Here is an 18,987-nt window from a genome sequence, read left to right as displayed (position 1 = left end):
AGGGAAAGATCTAAAGGAGTTCAGTGTTTTCCTTTCCCACCTTGGGAAACACTATTGTGGTTTTTATAGATTGTTTAACTCTGAGAAGACCAAAGAAAAACCTGGTCTTTGGTTTGGACTCTGAGTTTATTAAGGCTCAGAGTCCTAACTTGATTCTTGTTGAGACTCAACTAGCTAGCCTTTGCTATTTTATAATTTGAAGGTGAAGTTAAGATTTATATGGATATTAGTGGTAGTTTTTATTTAGATAGTATAAATTTGGGTTAGTCAGATCATGGAGGATTAGTGTAGCCTGTGAAAACAGGAGAAGTGGTTCCTTGTGGAACCTGGGAGTTTATTTGTGTGAATTTAGAATCCCTTAGAATTAGAAATTCTTTATTTATCCTTATATATTTCAATAAACATTTTATGTTTATAATAAGAGTGTCTTTAATGTCCTTTCACCTGGCCCTGAAGGGAAGTTCACATCTGAGCTTCACTTCATCACTGAGGATAATTTTGATTACCTCTATCAAAAGTATCTGAACAGTTTGAACCTGATTGGCAAGTTAAACAGTTTTGAAAAGTTTTGAAACTATATTGGAACAGTTTTTCCATTTAAATATTTTATTTTATAACTCACCAATTTATATTTACAATATGCAAAGGCAAATAACAATTCAAGGCAATAAATGGTAAGGGGCCTATGATAGATCAACCTTAGATACTATAGGATCAGAGGAAGAGACCAAGACAGCCTGGGATAGACCAGGGAAGACTTCACATGGGGAGACTCTAAGCTGGTATATATAATACTAGTATATTCCTCAGAGGACTGATTTAAAATCCACTCTCCCCCTTGGTATCCTCACATTGACAAAGCTCCATACTAAGTGTCCTTTTTAACATGTGGAACCCAGAACCTGATGCAATATTCACGGTAAGGCAGCATCTTTTAGAATTTAATACTGTAGGAATTTCAGAGGGTTGAGCTGGAATTCCAACAATGTCTTTAACAACCAAAAGACATCCCTAAGTAAAACCTGGATTCAGCAGAGTCTGACAAGGAAGGAACTAGAGAAAGTGGAAGGTCTCGGTCCAGATCTTGCCTTTCATACCTAACTAGCTATGTGACCATGGATAGGTCATATCATCTCAGAGCCTCAGCTTCCTCATATGTAAAACAAAGATAATACCTACACTACACGGTTGCTTTGAGGTTCAAATAAAATAATGTATTAAAGGATGCTACATATGGTAGTGGGTGAAGGCGAAGAGAGGAAGGATAGAACCCTCACAACCAGCCCCTTAAAGAATCAAACTTTCATCATGAAGGGAAGGGAGAGGCTGAAATATAGTTATCTTCTCTTCCATTCAGAACCCTTTTCACCTTTTCTGCTCATTACTTGAAATGGGTGAAAGGCTGACATAAGCATCAGAATCCATAGGTTATCTTCTAAATATGTTGCAATCCAAGGGAGAACAATTGTCTCTCCCACCTCTTGACAAACTCTATCCAGGCTTCTCCCCAATGGGAAAAACAACAATGTGAGAATGGTCACACCAGGAAGCAGAGAGGCCTCTGCTCAATTTTCAGCTACTCCTTCCTCAATCCACTTTAAATAAAGAGGGTTTCCTTGGTCGATGGGTAGGCTGATGAGCTCAGGAATTTCAAAAGGATGAACTGATCTAAGGGAAGAGAAAATGCTGAGTAAGTATGATTGGCAATATCTCCTGAGAAAAAAAGCCCTGAGATCTTCATAGATGTGTGTGCTTCATCTAATGTCCATGAGCAAAGAGCAGATTAGTAAATGATACTGATAACTTTTTTGTTTAACCAGTGGCCTCTATCCTCATTAAGGGTCTTGACACACATCATCATGGAGACTTTTGTTCTCTAATATTTAAAAAGATCTATAGTTTCATCACTGAAGTGCCAGTGTGGATGATAGCCCTTTGACTTAATAAATGAATCTCAGAGAGTGGTTGGGGCTCAGAAGGGTGAGGTAATTGCCCCCCCCCCCCCAGCTAGTTAATATCATAAGAAGGGTCTGAAGTCAGGTCTTCTTGACTCTAAGTCCAGGACTCTATCCATTCTACCATATTGTTTCTCTTTGATTTAGATATATCACACAAATAACACACACACACACCCCTAAATAGAAAGTTTGTTGCTAATGTTAGCTTACTTGGGGGAATGCTAGCACCTTTGGTATCTCACTCTGTATCAGAATCTGTAACAGTCAGAAGGACTTGGTTTTAAATCTGACCCCAGATACTTCCTACTTGGGCAACCTCAGCAAGTCACTTAGCCCCAATTGCCTGGCCCTGGCCCTTCTTTATAGAATTGTTACTAGGACAGAAAATAAGGATTTAAAATAACAATAATAAATATTCATACAGGGGAACAGCTGGGTGACTCAGTGGCTTCAGAGCCAAGCCTGGAGAAGAGAGGTTCTGGATCCAAATCTGGACTCAGATAGTTCCTAATTGTATGATTCTGGACAAGTCACTTAACCCCCCATTGCATAGCCCTTATTGCTCTTCTGCCTTGGAACCAATACATAGTATTAATTCCAAGATGGACAATAAGGATTCTTAATAAATATTATGCATATATCTATATCTATATATATGTATATATATATATACATGCATACACACATACATACAGAGAATCCCCTGAAAACTATTCAACACCATAGCTCCTGTGCAGCCAGCCTCCCAGCGACTGTGTAATTCCTCATCCATGTGTATTCTCCCAAAGGAGTATGGTTGATATCGAGCACAGGCTCAGTTAAGCATCCTACCTTTCACTATTTCTGGAACATTCATCAGATTGAGATCTTGACCCAACAACTGAGGAAGGGGATCAGAGACAGGCTGACACATAGAGAGAAGTCTCACCTGATGTAGTTAGAGAGTTCATGTATTTTTGAAGTCTTCGTTTTCACTAACTGTTCAAGAGAAATGTCAATGTTTCAGAAATCAATTTCTAGGTCATGTGATAATCCAGTGAGGGCAGCTTTTTCCCCTGACTCTGAACTAAGGATTTCTACTAAGGTCATCAGAAATTGACCCAATAACTTGGACATAAAAGTTGGTAAAAATGGAAATGTTCCCCTTCCTCATTCATCAAATAAAAAAGGGTCACATGAAGTGATCCCTAATGCCCTTTCCTGCTGGAACGTTGCATGTTCTAAGGCCCCTTTAAGCTCTGACATTCTATGTTCTAGGGTCCCCTCCAGGCCTAAAATTTTGTGACTTTAGGGAACTTTTATTTTAAAAATTTTAAATGACAAAAAGTAATGGGTTGTTTCTTTTCCCTACTTATTCTACCTTACTCTAGACCCATAAGGTCTAGACTGGTACCCATACTTACCAAAAGTATTTCAGAGGTTTCTTCAATCTCTCCCTTCCAAAAGTACCTAGAAGAGTTAGTAAAATTATGGGAAAATGCTATCCTGATTTTAAATTGAGCAGAGATATCCTGAAATACCATTCCCCTGATCCTATACCACCAACTCATTCCCATCTAATTAAAAGTGACTTACTAAAATGAAACAAAATTTTAAAATCTCTTCTCTCTCCTTTTTCAAGGATTTCTTTTTTTAATCCTTACTTTCTGTCTCATTTTAGAATCAATGCTGTATATTGGCAGAAGAGCTGTAAGGGTTAGGCAATGGGAATTAAATGACTTTTCCAGGGTCACCCAGCTAGAAAGTGTCTGAGGTCAGAATTGAACCAGGGATTTCCCACCTCTGGGCCTGGCTCTCAATCCACTGAGCCACCTAGCTGCCCCGATCAGGAATTTCTAAGAAATAGGGAACTTTCTGTGCCCTAACCTTAGAGAGGTAGAACATAAAATCCTAGAAGCTTGGGGCCAAAGGGGATAAAATTTAACTTTTTCTTTATTTGAGAATACCCCTATATAGAATCCATGAAAAGTGCTCATCCATCCTAAATCTTGATACTTTCAGTGACAGGGAACTCACTAATTCCTGTTATATTTTTGGACAACTCTTAGTAAGTTCTACTTAAAGAAGTTAAAATCTGCCTCCTTTTGACATCCACCTATTATTCCTAGCTCTGAAACTATATCAAATAAAGGAACTTCCTCCTTTTTCCACTGGCTAGCTCCTTCCCATACTGAAAGTGAACAATTCTCTTTCTGCCTTTCATCCCACCTCCCTCTTCCTATGTGGTTCTTTATAGGACATAGTTTCCTAGATCCCTCACCATACTGCTTACCCTCCAGTTTATGGTATCCCTCTTTTAAAAAAATCTTTTTTAATTTTAATAACAAATTTCTACATAAGTTTTCCTATGGTATCCCTCTTAACACGTGTCACTAAGAAATGGACAAAAAGTTACAAAGTCAGTGTGGAAGATTAGTTCGGCTGTGATATCAAGGACAGATGGGAGAGGAAATAAGCTAACTGTGGAGCACCCAAAAGGCCCTGAGGTAGAACAAAACAGGAATTAATAATTGGTTTTAGAATCAGCAAATATGAGTTCAGATACTGGCTCAGCTGCTTAACTATGTAACCTCAGGAAGGTCAACTAACCTCTCTGAGTCTCAATCTCCTCATCTTAAAGAAAGGGAAGGGAGTAAACTAGAGGATCTCTAAGATCTCTTTCAGCATAAAATCCTATGACAAGGATATAGGTCTCTTAAGACACTGTGTAACATGGCACTACAGGCATACCATATGTTAATTGGTTATTATTGGGTACATTAATGGGAGAAGTAGGTAGAGGGAAAATGATGCCACCAAGTGATGTGATCCTCTTACAAAAGAACAATGTTAGAACCAGGAAAATGACCTAACACTGAGGTTTAATTATAACCAGAGATGTGCCAGAGTCAGTTCAAACTCAAGTGCAGATTGTTAAATTTTCAGTAAAAGCAGCAGATAGTTAAATTTTCAGCAAAAACATTTTCACTTCAGAAATTGACCAGTTCAAAAAAACAAGGCTGGGATTTTGTTGTTGTTGGTTGACTAGACTTAAGAATATAATAGAGAAAATATTAATAATGCAGATTAGACTTAAAAATGTATCCTGCTGTTTTTTCCCCCTGGAGAGTTGGTTGTTAAACATTTACTGGGAGGCAATGAGGTGGCTAAGTGGATGGACTACCAGACCTAATGACAGGAGATCCTGGATTCAAATCAGGCCCCAGATACTTCCTAGCTATGTGGCAAATAACTCAACTCTCTTGCCTCGCCCTCACAGCTCTTCTGCCTTGGAACTAATACATAGTATTGACTCCAAGATAGAAGGTAAGGTTCTAAAAAAGAAAAAAGCCCATTTGCCAGCACATCTTTGGTTATAACATATTAACAACTTCCTAGTGAAATTACATTAGTCAAGGTAATGACATACAGGAAGTGCCTGATTATAATTAATGATGAAATGTGTGATTTGGGCAGTAAAAGTACCAAGTTCTGAAGCAGAGGAAAAATAGCAAAAGCTGTGCTGGAAAGGGAAGGCTGTGTGGAAGGAGGATCTGAATTGGGTTTTGCTGAATACAGAGAGAGTAAAGAGAGTATTCCAGTATGCATTCCAGCATAAGCCAGTTGGCATGAGTGGGAGGATAATGAAGAGATGCCAATTTAGACGGATCAGAGACTTCCGCAATTCTTTGTCACAAAAAAAAAAGGTTTTTTAAGGGAAAAAGTTCAGCAAAACTAACCAACACATAAACTGAATTTGACAGTATACCCTGAGTTCCAAACTGACAGGGTCCCTACCTCTGGAAGGAGGAAGAGGAAGATAAGGAAAAGGAGGAGGAAGAAGAGAGAGAGGAAGAAGAGGAAGAGATACATTTTCTCCTCTTTTTAAAGATATTATTTATCATTTGAATTATGTGGCATTCAGCTGGCAACTAGGTGGCTCAGTGGATACAGAATCAGATTTGGAGATGGGAGGTCTCAAATCTGACCTTAAATACTTCCTATTTGTGTGACCCTGGGCAAGCCACTTAACCCCCATTGCCTAGCCCTTACTGCTCTTCTGCAATATTAGAATTAATATTTAGTATTGATTCTATGCATGAAGGCAAAAGTTAAAAAACAAAAAAGAATTACATGGCACTCAGTTTCCTTCCCCTGCTCCCCCGCAACCCCTTTTGGGTGCTCAGAAGTTAAGGGTGCCCAGTGAAAACAAGTTGTTAGCAGGTCTGGAATGGGAAGCTGGTCCCTGACTTCTAGGTCAGTGCTCTCTTGGTACTGGGCCATCCATTCCTCAAGTTTCCCAAGGGATTACATTGCCTTTTATTTCCATATATTCAGTTACTTGGTTCAAATAACCAGCTCAACATCAAATGGCCACCACAGTCCAAACAATGGAGCATTTTCAAGAGCAAAGATGCTAGGGAAACAATTTGGTGGTTCAGATTATAGGCAATCTGTTATCTGATTGGGGGGCAGCATAAGGTACTGAACTTGCAATCAGAAGATCTGGGTTTGAGTCCAGAATTCTGCACATAATGCCACTCTATGGCTGATGACTTCATCTCTTTCAACTTCATCTTTCATTTTGTTCATATGAGGAGAAAGAGCAGGGTTCTTGGGTCCATAACCTTATTTAAAAAACATTTTTTATGATAACTATGACCATATAATTATTTTCCTTTGTAATCTGATGTACTTTATTCTCTGCATTAATAGAGGTTCATGGGCTTTACCAGACTGCCGCAGGGAGTCCATGATGCAAAAAGGTTTAGAATACCTTTTTGGCATAGAAGATTTCTTCTTCTAGTGCCCTTCTAGCCCTCAATCCGGTCTTTATCTTGCGAGTGATGGGTTTATAGTAAACAAGTGCCACAACAAAAGAACCGATTCCTATGCTAGTGCTGTTTTAGGGGCCTGGGACAAGCTTCCCTGGGGGGCCTGGGGTGAACAGGGAGAGATGATAACGCTACCACAATAGGACAGGCCTGCCCATAACCCTTTCCCCATTGCCAAAAATGGAAACCTGAAGGGGTAGCTGGCCATACTTACAGAGAAGAGGCCCTTGGCAGGATATTCACACAGGCAGCCAGCTTCTTCTCTAGAATGGTCCTGAGACAAACAGAGAGATGAGGGGAAAAGTAAGTGATTCAGAAAACAATTCTTTGCCAAAATCCAATATCTTTGATCTGAGAACTAGCCTCTTAGGGATAAATTTTGCTGGCTCTAACTAACTCTCTGAAGAGAAAAAAAATATATGAAGCAAGACATACTTTTAAGTTTAAGTTGCATGAACATTTTCTCCATCACTTTTTAAAGTCTGGACAATTGAAACAAGCAACCAAGCCCTGATTTGAAACATTTGCCAACTTTGGAGGTATAAATGCTCCCAATTAAAATTTAATAACCAGTAACCTGGATGGGGCCGACTTCAGCACACCCTTAGCTGCAGGGAAGAGGGCTAGGGAGGATAATCCTTTTCTCTGCCCAGGCCTAGTAAAAAACATTAAGTTCCTCAGGAAAAGCTTGCTCATTGAAAGAACAGGTTGTAGAATGGCTTTAAAAGGTGTCCTGGGATATAAAAACCTATAGGCAAGGAAGGCAGGAAGAGAAAGTATAACAATATTTATTCCATGGGGCTTTAAGCTTTCCACATTGTTGTGAGGGGAAAAATACAAATGTCACTAGACCCATTTTAAAGATGAGGAGACTGATGTTCAGAAAGGTAAAATGATTAGTTAACCCAAGATCACACAGCTAAATGGTAAGAGAACCAGGACTCTAACCAAGGTTTTCAAGACCACAAGCTGCAAATTCAGTTGTTTCAAAACTGGGAGAGCCTTGGTTTGTGGTTTCTGTCAACCTTAAAATGCCCCCACCAGAATGTACTTTCTCAGGGTTATATTAACTGAGTCTTTGTCCTACTTTAGAACTGACTTAGCTTCTCATCCCTTAAGAACTAGTTTGAGCAGTGCTCATTTAACTTTCCCCATTAGTGTAGCAACAACAATACTGTCCTAGCTTTCTGCCGCTCAAAGAGGCGGCACTAAAATTCCAAGATCTAAATAAACCTTTTTATCATATTAAAGAGAATGAGGAGAAAGTCTTGTTTTTACAGCAACTGTTGGACAATCTACTCCAAAAAGCCAACCATGTTGCAGGCATAATATCAATTTGCCAATCTTGGGTCATTTGGCCTTAGTTTGAAGAGATCAGTAAACTTTCCAAGGAGCTTTGACAACTGTGTTATGACACCAGTGGGCCCTGGAAGAGAAGTTAAAGCTTTGGAGCAATAGAAAAGAACAGAAACAGAGAGGATAGATGGCTAAAACCTGTCATGTGTTTGGTGGGAGATGCAGATGAGGAAGCTGACCTGAATAAGTGTCAGGTTAAAGCTAGAGTAAATGCTACTGCAGTTTAGGAAAAATGTCCCAGAAACTTAGACACAATGGGAGACTCCCTGACACGGGGAAAGCCTAAGGCCGTGCTGTCCCTCCGATAGCCTGAACTCTAAAGGAGAAACACTCCAGAAATCAGAGGAAGTGATATTCAGCCACAACCAGCTTTATCTGAGTTACCAAAAAACGTTTTAACTATCTTTGTGACCTTCAGCATGTTACTGAACCTTTCTGGGCCTCAGTTTCCATACTTTTAAAAATAAACGGGTTGGACTTAATGGGCTCTAAGATCCTTTATAGCTCTACACCTACAATTAAAGTAGCTTTTGATTAAATTTAATTTAAGTCTCTTAATTAAGATCCCCCAATTAAAGTCTCTCTTCTATGACAACTGGGCAGCTCAGATGCTCTCTTGGAAAGGCCATGGGATCAAATCAATGAAAAAATATCACATAACCATTATAGCCCTAAAAAGTCCTAATCTAGAAGAAGGAAATAACATTTTCACTTCTCACTTCACAAGGATGTGAGAAAAATGCTTAAAGCACAATAAATTTTTGAGATGATTTTCATGAGATAATAAGTTAGAACTGTAAGAAACCTAAAAGTCCTAGCCAAAGGAAGTGACTTACCCAGTCATACAATGAGGTAATGTCAGAAGTGAGACTAGAACTCAGGGCTGCTAACTGGCGCAGTTATGCTATATGGATAACAAGGCTACTTTAACCTTGCTTACCAGAATATGCTATGCAACCAGAAAATTTTGGGACAAGTTTCTGTCCAATGTACTCCTGGGCTTAGAGAACAAGGTCTGCCTGTGGGAATAGTGGGAGTCACACAGAACAGGGCTGGGGTGGAGCAGGCACTGAATAATTCATGTAATTTCTTCACAGAAGAGCATGAATAGTGTCCCTGTGTGCTATAGGCCAATGAACTGTGCCAGTGGTCCTATGTTCTCTCCCGATTAAATATTAATATGAAGAAAGGAAAAGGGAAAGGCTTAATAGAGGAGAGATGAAGCCAAGGACAGAGCTGATCTGATCTTAGCTGCCACCAAGATATTAATTTCTCACAAAAGGCCATTTAACTTCAGGAAGGCTGAGGTGTATGGTCTCTCTTTTTTGAGCACTGCAAAAAAAACTGAGCTGTGATTGAGGAAAGAGGGGGTCCAGCAGGTCAGGTGGGATCATTTCCCAGCTCTCTGTGTAGCAATTTTCTTATTGCTGCCTTTGAATATGTGTGGGGCTATCAGAAAGGGAAATAGAAGAGGAAATAGCCTTGTTCAACTTGGCCCCAGAGGACAAAACTCAAAGCAATGGGAAGTTACAGAAGTGCAGATTTTGGCTTGGCTGAAGAAATAATCCAGTGAAATGGGTTTGGTCACCAGTGGAATAGCCTACCTCAAAAGTCAGGGAATTCCTGCTCCCCCTAACTCCAAACTAGATTGATGGGAATACTATAAAGAGAATTCATGTTTCAGATTGGAAGATAACTTCCAATTCTAACATGCTATATTTCCAGTTATAACTTTTGGATTCAATTTCCCCCTAATGGAAAATCAATAGTAGAGAAGTCCTGAAATATTTTCAATTCCCTTGAAGGAATATGAACCCCAATTCTAGGCCTTCTTTCCATTTTATATGATTAGTATCTCTGAGACTGAACTGGGAAAAATTTTTAAAGCCAACTTCAAACATGAACTTCAGAGAGAGTGAAAGAGAGAGAGAAAGTGTCTGTGTGTCTGTCTGTTTGTGTCTGTGTCTGTGACAGGGGAAGGGACCAGAATTGGGCTCGTTGGCCTAGTAGAAAGAATGGTTCAATTAGAGTTAAATGACCTAGGTTTGTTTTCTTGGCAATGACACACACACACTATGTCCAAAGCCTGTCTCACTTAACCCTTCTAGTCCCAATTTTCCCCATCTATAGAATGAGGATGGTCCTTGGATTTCCTCTCTCTCGTGTTGAAAATTTTGAAGTGCTATATAAATGGGAGTTCTTGTCATTATTATTGTTATAACATCAGTACTCATGTAATTAATAGAAAGAGCACTGGGATAGAGAATTAGAAAGGGGACATACGTCTTTGTTCTACATTTTTAGATTTAATTACCTGTAAAATGGGAATAATAATACCTACCCCTGCCTACTTCATGGAGAAGTTTTAAGGATAAAATGGGGAGGAGGGGAATATGAAAACACTTTGAAAAATATAGAATGAAATTATTTGCTATAAGGAAATGCCTCTCTGGGAGGTGAGAGGGGAAGGATATAGTGCAGAGGGTGGTGATAATTTAGTTTATGTAAAAACAAGAGATAAAATATTTTTTGAAAAAGAAAATATAAAGTGGTATTCAAAGATAAGAGAGTGTGATTTTAAATACTACTACTCACCTGAGGCTTTCAAAAAACATTGCTAACAGACTGCCTAAATATAAAGAGCAATTAGTACCTTACATTAGTATAGGGCAATGATGGTGAACTTTTTAGAGACTGAGAGCCTCACACCTCATGTGAGCTGCCCCCTTACACCAGAAAGGGGAGGGAGGAAATGATCCCATAGGGCTGCTGGGCAGAGGAGTGGATGATGTGAGAAATGTCCTCAGGCTTGCGTGGAGAGGGAGAAGGGACCAGCCCCCTCTGGCATACATGCCATAGGTTCACTGACACAAGTGTAGGGCAAATGAAATAATATATGTAAAGTGCTTTGCAAACTTTATCCCACTATATAAATGCAAGCTATTATTGTTATTTATCTTCTAAGCTATTTCTTTTCAAAGAAGCCAAAGGGTCCACAAAATCATAGCTCCTTAACTACTAAATATATGGGGCTGTGTAGTTTTAGCCTAGAGGGAGAAGAAACAGAGCCCCAATTCTAAAACAATATAAAAGCTTTGAGATCTTACAGCCCAGAAAATTGACACCTAAGCCCTATACCCCATCATCCTACCTTGCTATGTCTCTGGCAATCTGTTCATTGGGGCAGTTAACAAAGGCAATTGAATGAGTCCCAGACAGGTAGCTTCCAGTAACTGCGGAGTGGAGCTGGAGGCTGATGGTCCGTAGCATAGGGTATGACAGGAGGAAGGCTATTGCCACCTAGATAAAAGTCAGAGGATATTGGTCAAGACCACTTGTCTATCCAATACTTCAGAGAAAAATAACATTTGTAGAATCACACTCATTTATTCATTGAGGCAACTGGGGCCAGGTTGTAGAAGGTTGTAGAAAGAGCTCTGGGCCTGAGGTCAGGAAGAAATGAATTCAAATATGATCTCAGGTACTTACTAGTTATGTGACCTTGAATACATCTCTTAAACTCTATCTGCCCCAATTTCCTTAACTGTAAAAATGGAGATAACAATACCACCTACCTTCTGGAGTTGTTGTGAGGATCAAATGAGATAAAAATTGTTTTAAAAAATACTTAACAGTATCTACAACATAGTAGACGTGATATAAATGCTTATTTCCTTTTCCATTCATTCATATGACAAACACTTATTAAGGGTCTCCTGTGTATAAATTATTGTGATAGGAACTAGAGAGATACAAAGTTTCAGTAAAACATGGTCCTGTCTTCAGAGAGCTTATAGTCTCATAGATGGACAGAATACAAACATATTACAGAATAAATACACTAAAATAGCTGCAAAACAAGCTACTATGCAAGGTCTAAATGGGAATGATCAATACTCACATTAGAGTCCCCCTTTCACTATCTTCCCCAACCTACTTTAAGACAATTGTACTTGACACTAGACCAGTATCTGCTTGAAATTGTCCTGATTTCTTTATTTTCAATCATGTCTGCCTATTCTATAGGTTTATATAGTTTTAGAGTTGGAAAGGACCTCAGAGAATGTCTATCTAATTCAAACTACTTGAACAAAAACACCTTACAACATCCTTCTAAATGTGGTCATACAGTGTTTGCTTGAATACCTGCAATGATGGGAAAGTTACTGTCCCCAACTGCAGACCCCCAATTGCAATCTTGTACAGCTGTAAATGTTAGTTAGTCATTCCTTATATCAAACTTAGATCTGCTTCTCTGTTACTTCCACCCATCCTCTGTTCTTAATTTTGCCCTATGAAAATAAGCAAAAAAGGTTGAAGCCTTCTTTCACATGGAAGCTTTCCAAATGTTTGAAGATAGTTATCATCTTTGCCCTGAAATTTCTGTTCTCCATGCTAACCATCCCTAGTTCCTTCAGTCCATTCTCATGTGACATGCTCTCAAGCATTCTTCAATATTCTTTGTGTCCTCTGGACTCTCTCCAATTGATCAGTGTCCTTCTACAATGTGCCATCCCAACATGAGCACAGTATTCTAGATATGGTCTGACCAGAACAAAGTACACTGGGAATATCATTTCACTAATTTTATACTCTTACTACTTTATAATATAGTATAAGATCCCATTTGCTTTATCCACTTAAAACCCCCAAATCTCTTGAGACAAACTCCTGTCTAATCATATTTCCATTATCATGTAGCTGTGAGATTGATTCCTTGAAGTCACGTGTATAACTCTTACTCCTTTTAATTTTTTTTCTTATTTGATTTGGCCCCATGACAATGAATAATGGTAATAATAATCATAGTTTTTGTAGTGCCTACCATGTACCGGGCACTGTGTTAAGCACCTTACTGATATTATTCGATCCTTACTGCACCCTTAGAAAATATTATTATCTCCATTTTACAGTTGAGGAAACTGAGGCAAATGGAGTTTTTTTTTAAGTGACTTCCCCAGAGTCATATAACTGTAAATATCTAAGGTTGGATTTGAACTCAGGGCTTCTTGATTCCAAGCCCAGAGCTCTGTTATATCACCTAGCTGTTTCAATGAAATCAGAGAGCCAGTTCCAAACCCTATCCCTAGATTTTGGCCCATTGTTCAAATATGTCTAATTTTCTTTGGATTATTTATCTATTATCAATTGTATTAGAGACAGCTAGGTGACTCAGTGGAAAGAGTGCCAGATGTGGAATCAGGAAGACTCATCTTCTTGAGTTCAAATCTGGCCTCACAAACTTATTAGCTATATTACTGGGCAAGTCATATTTCCCTGCTTGTCTCAGTTTCCTTATCTGTAAAATTAGCTGGAGAAGGAAATGGCAAACCTCTAATAAAACCCAAAACAGAATCATGAAGACTTGGACATGATTGAAAAAATTGAACCATAACAACAAAATCCATTGTATAATCTGTGCCTCTTAGATTTCCATCATCTGCAAGTGTGATAAGCAAGTCATTTGCTTTGATCCAAGTCATTGTTAAAAATGACAATAAACATTGGGCCAAAGAGAGTTCTAGAACACTCCACTAGACACCTCCTTTCAAACTGATATTGAACTATCAATTCTTTGAGTCTGGCTATTCGTCCAATTTCAAATCTATTTAACTGACTTCTTCTTTCCATCTTGTCCATAAGAATACCATCAGAGATGAAGCTAAGTGCCCTGCCTATGACTTGACCTATCCAGTCTCTTTGTTGATTTATTGATTTTATTCCAGACTATAATACTGCCCAAATGATTTCTTCTAGAGAGTAAAACAGTTAGAAATAGCTTGTAGGCTATATCTTAGGGTCATGAAATCAAGAGTGTTAGAAATAGAGGGAACCTCAGAGATCATCCAGGCAAATCCCTTTATTTTATAGAAACTGAGTTCTGGAGAAGAATTGGCTTGCCTAAGGCCACACATTGAGTTAGGGACACCTTGTCTCCTATACGCTGCCTGACCCCTAACCTGTTCCATAGTGGATATATGATGTTTTAAAAATCACATGTTCCTCTAGTGTTCTAAATTTCCTTACATCAGGATGGTTAGTGGAAGCCTCTTTTGATCAGAGAATGTCTGGTTATGTATTCCTCCCATTTCAGATCCTAAAACATATGCTCTAGATACATGAGAAGTACAGCAGACTGAGTAGTAGATATCAATTCTCAATACTGACTTTGTATGAGTTCTATTGCATTAGAGATCAGAGAACCTGGATTTAAATCTGTTTGATATAGACAATGAGTATAATCTTGGGCAAGTTTAACTTCTTTGGGACTCAGAAAGTAAATTAAAGAAATTGAATAAGCTCTAATTTCTATTCCAAGTCTAAATCTTGTGATCTGTGGTAGAGGCATGGAGAGAGACTGGACTTGTAAGCCAAGATTCAAGAACCAAGGCTGGGGACCTGACCTGTCAATCAAGAAGAAGGTTCCAAATGGAATGTTCCCAGAAGGAGGAGAGGCAGTTGAGTTGGCCAGGAGAAACTGAGAGACTTGGACTTTGTCTCTCTCTGGGAGTTGATGGGTAAAGGACCCTTGTAGGGCTGCCTTGGGGTTTGGGGGCTCTCTGACCAAGGGAGAAACCTCTGCTATCTCTGAGATTTGACTGACCAACAATTGGAGGAAAGCCAAACTGGAGGAGAGACTTGTCTTGGTGGCTTTGTAATAAGATTTTAAACAGTTGTCCTCTAGCCTCCATCTCTGACTGTCTCTCTGTCACAGTTATGACTTCCCAAGCCCTCATAATCTTCATTTTAGATTAGGGACACCCTCATCCCTCTTACCTCAATTTCCCATTCTGTTTCCCAATAAAACCCCTGACTTGAAAAGGAAAAGAAAAGAATATCTTTATAGTTCACTCAGGGGGGAGGGAAGAAGCCAAAGGCTTCATGAAGAACTGGGAGGTGAGGGAGACAGGGAGGAGAGGGTAAAGGAGGGAGGGAGAGAGGGTAGGAGGAGATAAGGAAAAATATTGATCCATTAGTCATCAGTAGGGATCAGTAGGCAAACCCAGAGCATTCCCCTGTACCAGCAGTGTCTCTCATCTCTCCACCATTGCAAATAGGCAGGTGTGTCCCCTTACTTAGTAGCAGCTCTCTCTAGTCTGTCAGAGTACCATTGCAACAACAGTAATAGTTCACACAGATTAACATTTTCTATTTCAGATCCTAAATGTAACTCAGTGCTCTGAGACTCTCCTCTCATTTGTAAAATGTAGCTAATCCTAGCTTTCTTGGGTTTTTATGAGGTCCAAAATAAGAAATGGCTATTAAAGGACTTTGTAAAGTATTTTTTACAGATATTTTTCAAAGTCCCTTAACATTTATTTTCCCATTATACAAATGGAAGATGCAATTATTTTAGTGAAAAATGGTTTGAAGTATCACATATGCATTGAGAACAAATATTAAAATCTTCAGAATTCGCTGCATCTTCTGGGTATGTATGCCTAGAGCTCTCTGGAAAAACTCCAGTATTTTGGGCACCTCTGGATCTCTACCCTCTTTCACTTGCCTTGCTCAAATCCATTTCTGTTCTCCCTCTTTTACTCTCCAGTCTCTATGCTTTTGGCTGGCTCCTGTCCTCTGGCAGGGCATGACTGCTGTCTTTATTTCTTTACTTTCTGAGTTTGACTAAAAGGCAGGCTGGTTTTTTTCTCTCTGCCATACCCACATCTTTCCTCTCATCTGCCTCTGACTTGGCACTCTATTACTCCAAAATAAGACACAACCACTTGAAAGGGATCCAAAACATCAAATCCAATAAGATTTTTTTTTAAATGACTATATATGACTAAATGAGACTGTCAGAATTGGAAAGATCTTAGAACACAGAATGACAGAGCTTGTGTGAAGATTTTTAGAAACTATCCAGTCCAACCCTCTTATTTGTTAAATGAGGAAGGATCAAAAAGAGAAACAGATAAAGACACTAGACTAGAGAGAAAAAACAAACTAAAACAGCCAGAGTAACAAAGTCAGAGATAGTAGCAGGCTTTTGACCAAATGTCTGACTTTCTCAGTACCCGCAGATTTCAGAGGAGCCCCTCGGGGATAGAACTGAGATCAGAGCGCTCCTGGCCAGGGGTTTTTCCAAAGGACTACGCAATCTGCTTCCAAAAGAAAGCCTAGTCCTCTAGGTAAAGGACTATGAATATAACAGGAAAGAGGTCAGTTTTAGGGGATCAAAAGCCCCATTTTGCATTTTAAAATTTTCCTTTAATGGGATAAAATTAACGCAGTAAAGTGAATTTAAACGTGATTTTGATATGACAATTTGTAATGTTTAATCTCCCTAGCCCCCACCAGTTCCAGCTCCTTTTTTACGGTCTTTTCACTTTTCTTGGGCTTCAGCGGCTGATTCTCAAGGAAGGGGTTTCCAGGTGAGAGATGAGAAGGAAGGGGTCTCAGTAGGTTCGGAGCGCCGTCTCCGCAAGGGCGGAGAAGCGGATCCCCACCCTTTACTTACTCCCTCGGGGTATTGGCAGCCATTCCCAGTTTTCACCTCGGCAGAGATTTGTGTTTTTAAAACACAACGCATTTAGAGTCAGAAGAATCGTTTGGAGTTTGTCAAATGCTACTTGTATGACTTTGAGCAAGTTGACTGTCCTCTCGATTTACCCATCCGTAAAATGAGTAGTTTGAACTAGATCGCTAGGGTTCCATGGGACTGTGAATCCCAAGATCCCTAATGTCCTAGGGAAGGAAGCCCTCCCTAGGGCCGGCCACTCACCAGGAGCCAGGCGAGGCAGCCGGGGCGAAGGCAGCTCTGAGCAGCAAGCGGCGGCCAGCGCTGAGCTAGCCAGTCCATGGTGCCCAAGGGGGCCAGTGGCGGCGTGCGGGCCCCAGGGTCCTGCTCTACGGCGGAGGCAAAGCTGCCACCCGGGCGCCCTCTGGCACCCTGCTTGGCAGAGGAGCGGAAGGGGGGGGAGGGGGGCCACGGCTGGGACTCTCCAGCCCCTCCTCTCCTATCTCTTGGCTCCTCCTTCTAAATACTGTCCAGGGATTAGCGCCTCGGCTTTTCCACCTGCCACTGCCCAGCCCCAGCTCCAGTCAGTTTCGAACTTGTATTTCCTTTCTCGGCTTCTGTCCAGCAAAATTGCAGCCATAGGAGGGCCTTTAAATCAGAAAGATGATCCTGCAAATGGAACGAGAAGCTGGGAGCTCAAGGATTCAACCACACGCAAATTAGATTGTAGAATTTAGAGCTGGAAGCTGTTAAAACTCGGAGAAGGAAACACACTTCTTTAGATACCTTCGCATAAATTTTTTTGGCTGGGGGAGGGGAATAGGTTGGGGGGCGGGGGCGGGTAGGACTGGGGAAGACTGTGAGTAGACTAAATCTGTGCTGTTATCTCTGGAGGGAATTCAGGTGAGGAAAATTCTTCCACTAAAGTAGATCATCAACTCCCTTGCAATTTGGTATCTTAAAGAATTAAATGGTGGCACTGAAAACGATTTACTTTTAACCCAAGTATTCCTGTTTCCAAAACAGGCCCTCTAACCTTGTATTACCACACGTTTATGTCTCTCAAATAATCATAATAGCTGGTATTTATATGGTACTTTAAGATTTGCAAAGAATTTACATATTTATCCTTGAGGAACTGCTCCTGGGTTCTTACAAGGGCTGAGGGTATTACACTAACTCCCTGTCTGGTCCCCAGACCTCCTAGGTTTCAGTTCTGGGGAGCTTAATATTTAATGAGGGCAGTTACTCACTGTTCTTACAATTTTTATAAGTTCCTAAAGGAGAACCTCAAAGATTAATTTATTTGGAGCTTAACAAGTATGATTTATTTCAAGGGCCTCCCCAAAAAAGAAGAGTAAGGAGAGCACGAAATCAACAATGTGAATCAGATATAGGAAAGGTAATGTATTCTTATACACAAAAAGGAATTCTAAACACAAGGCACTCACAAGTGTGAGAATTAAAAATAAAAACAAACTTAAAATAAGATTCAATAACAATTTAGAATCACTGTTGCAATCTCCTGTGAGACCGATAAGGAAACCTCATAGGAGTAGAAAAGTTTAGCAAACTGATGATTAGGCATTTTGGATTTTACCACAGCTTTGCACTGTTCAAACAATTTCCAGCAGACTTACTGTCCAAACAGCTCCCAATAGATGTCTACAGGCAAAGTAACCAAACTTGGACCCAATTTTTTTTCAGTGCCTGCCCTTTCTAAAAGCATATCAGTAGGGGGTAGCTGAGTGGCTCAGTGGATTGAGAGCCCAGAGAAGGGAGGTGCTGAGTTCAAATTTGACCTCAAGTACCTCCCAGTTGCGTTAACCCCCATTGCCTAGCCCTTACCACTCTCTTGCCTTGGAGCCAATACACAGTATTGATTCTAAGATGGAAGGTGAGGGTTTAAAAAAATAAAATAAAAGCACACCAGTAGTTGCTGGGGATAATCTCCTCCCCCAACTCACCAACCTGGTGAGACTCTGGACTTCCTGACTTTTCAAATGTCCAATGTCAGGTTTAATCCTGAACATCTATCTCAGATCAAATACTCACATCCTTAAAGTCAGGAAAGAGTAAGCCCAAAAGAAGAAGCTGAAACCCAGGCTTAAGTCTTGCCTCACAGGGGACAGGGACTTTAGCTGGCATGTGCTAGAAAAAAGCAGTCCAACTCTCAGAATCAGTTGGAATGGAAAAGAGAAGCTACTCCCTTTGGTATACCTCTTCAAACATCAGTTTCTCCAATCCAGTGCCAACAAGCACACTTATGGTCTTCTTCAAGTACAATTCCCTCAGTGATGAGTCAAATGGCTGGAAAAGGCTCTTCCTCCCCCCAGCTTCAACCACATGATTGCCTGAAACCTGAAATGAAAAATCTAATCCTAATCTATGTCAGATG

General features: G+C 40.1%; 1 protein-coding gene across 1 annotated transcript; it reads right to left on the bottom strand.

The window, feature by feature from the left end:
* Positions 1–588: 588 nt before the first annotated feature.
* LOC100015365 (protein CutA homolog) lies at positions 589–17,094 on the bottom strand. The gene is made up of 6 exons (XM_001369415.3): positions 16,854–17,094; positions 11,280–11,428; positions 6,987–7,046; positions 3,362–3,407; positions 2,887–2,936; positions 589–1,668 (listed from the first exon to the last, which is right to left on the bottom strand). The coding sequence occupies exons 1-6, from the start codon at positions 16,929–16,931 to the stop codon at positions 1,566–1,568; spliced, it is 486 nt and encodes a 161-aa protein (XP_001369452.1). The 5' UTR covers positions 16,932–17,094; the 3' UTR covers positions 589–1,565.
* Positions 17,095–18,987: the final 1,893 nt, after the last annotated feature.

Source organism: Monodelphis domestica, chromosome 1 (genome assembly GCF_027887165.1).
Source record: "Monodelphis domestica isolate mMonDom1 chromosome 1, mMonDom1.pri, whole genome shotgun sequence".
Taxonomy (NCBI): Eukaryota; Metazoa; Chordata; class Mammalia; order Didelphimorphia; family Didelphidae; genus Monodelphis; species Monodelphis domestica.
The sequence above is the reverse complement of the archived record's forward strand: the minus strand, read 5'-3'. Positions and strand labels throughout refer to the sequence as shown.

What these genes read in the sequence shown, in the direction of transcription:
- LOC100015365 (XM_001369415.3), bottom strand. Translation starts at nt 16,931, where the DNA reads ATGGACTGGCTAGCTCAGCGCTGGCCGCCGCTTGCTGCTCAGAGCTGC. An exon ending in ATTGCCAGAGACATAGCAAG is followed by an intron (nt 7,047 to 11,279) that starts GTAGGATGATGG and finishes TGTTTGTCTCAG; the next exon opens with GACCATTCTAGAGAAGAAGC. An exon ending in AAACCTCTGAAATACTTTTG is followed by an intron (nt 2,937 to 3,361) that starts GTAAGTATGGGT and finishes TCTCTTGAACAG; the next exon opens with TTAGTGAAAACGAAGACTTC.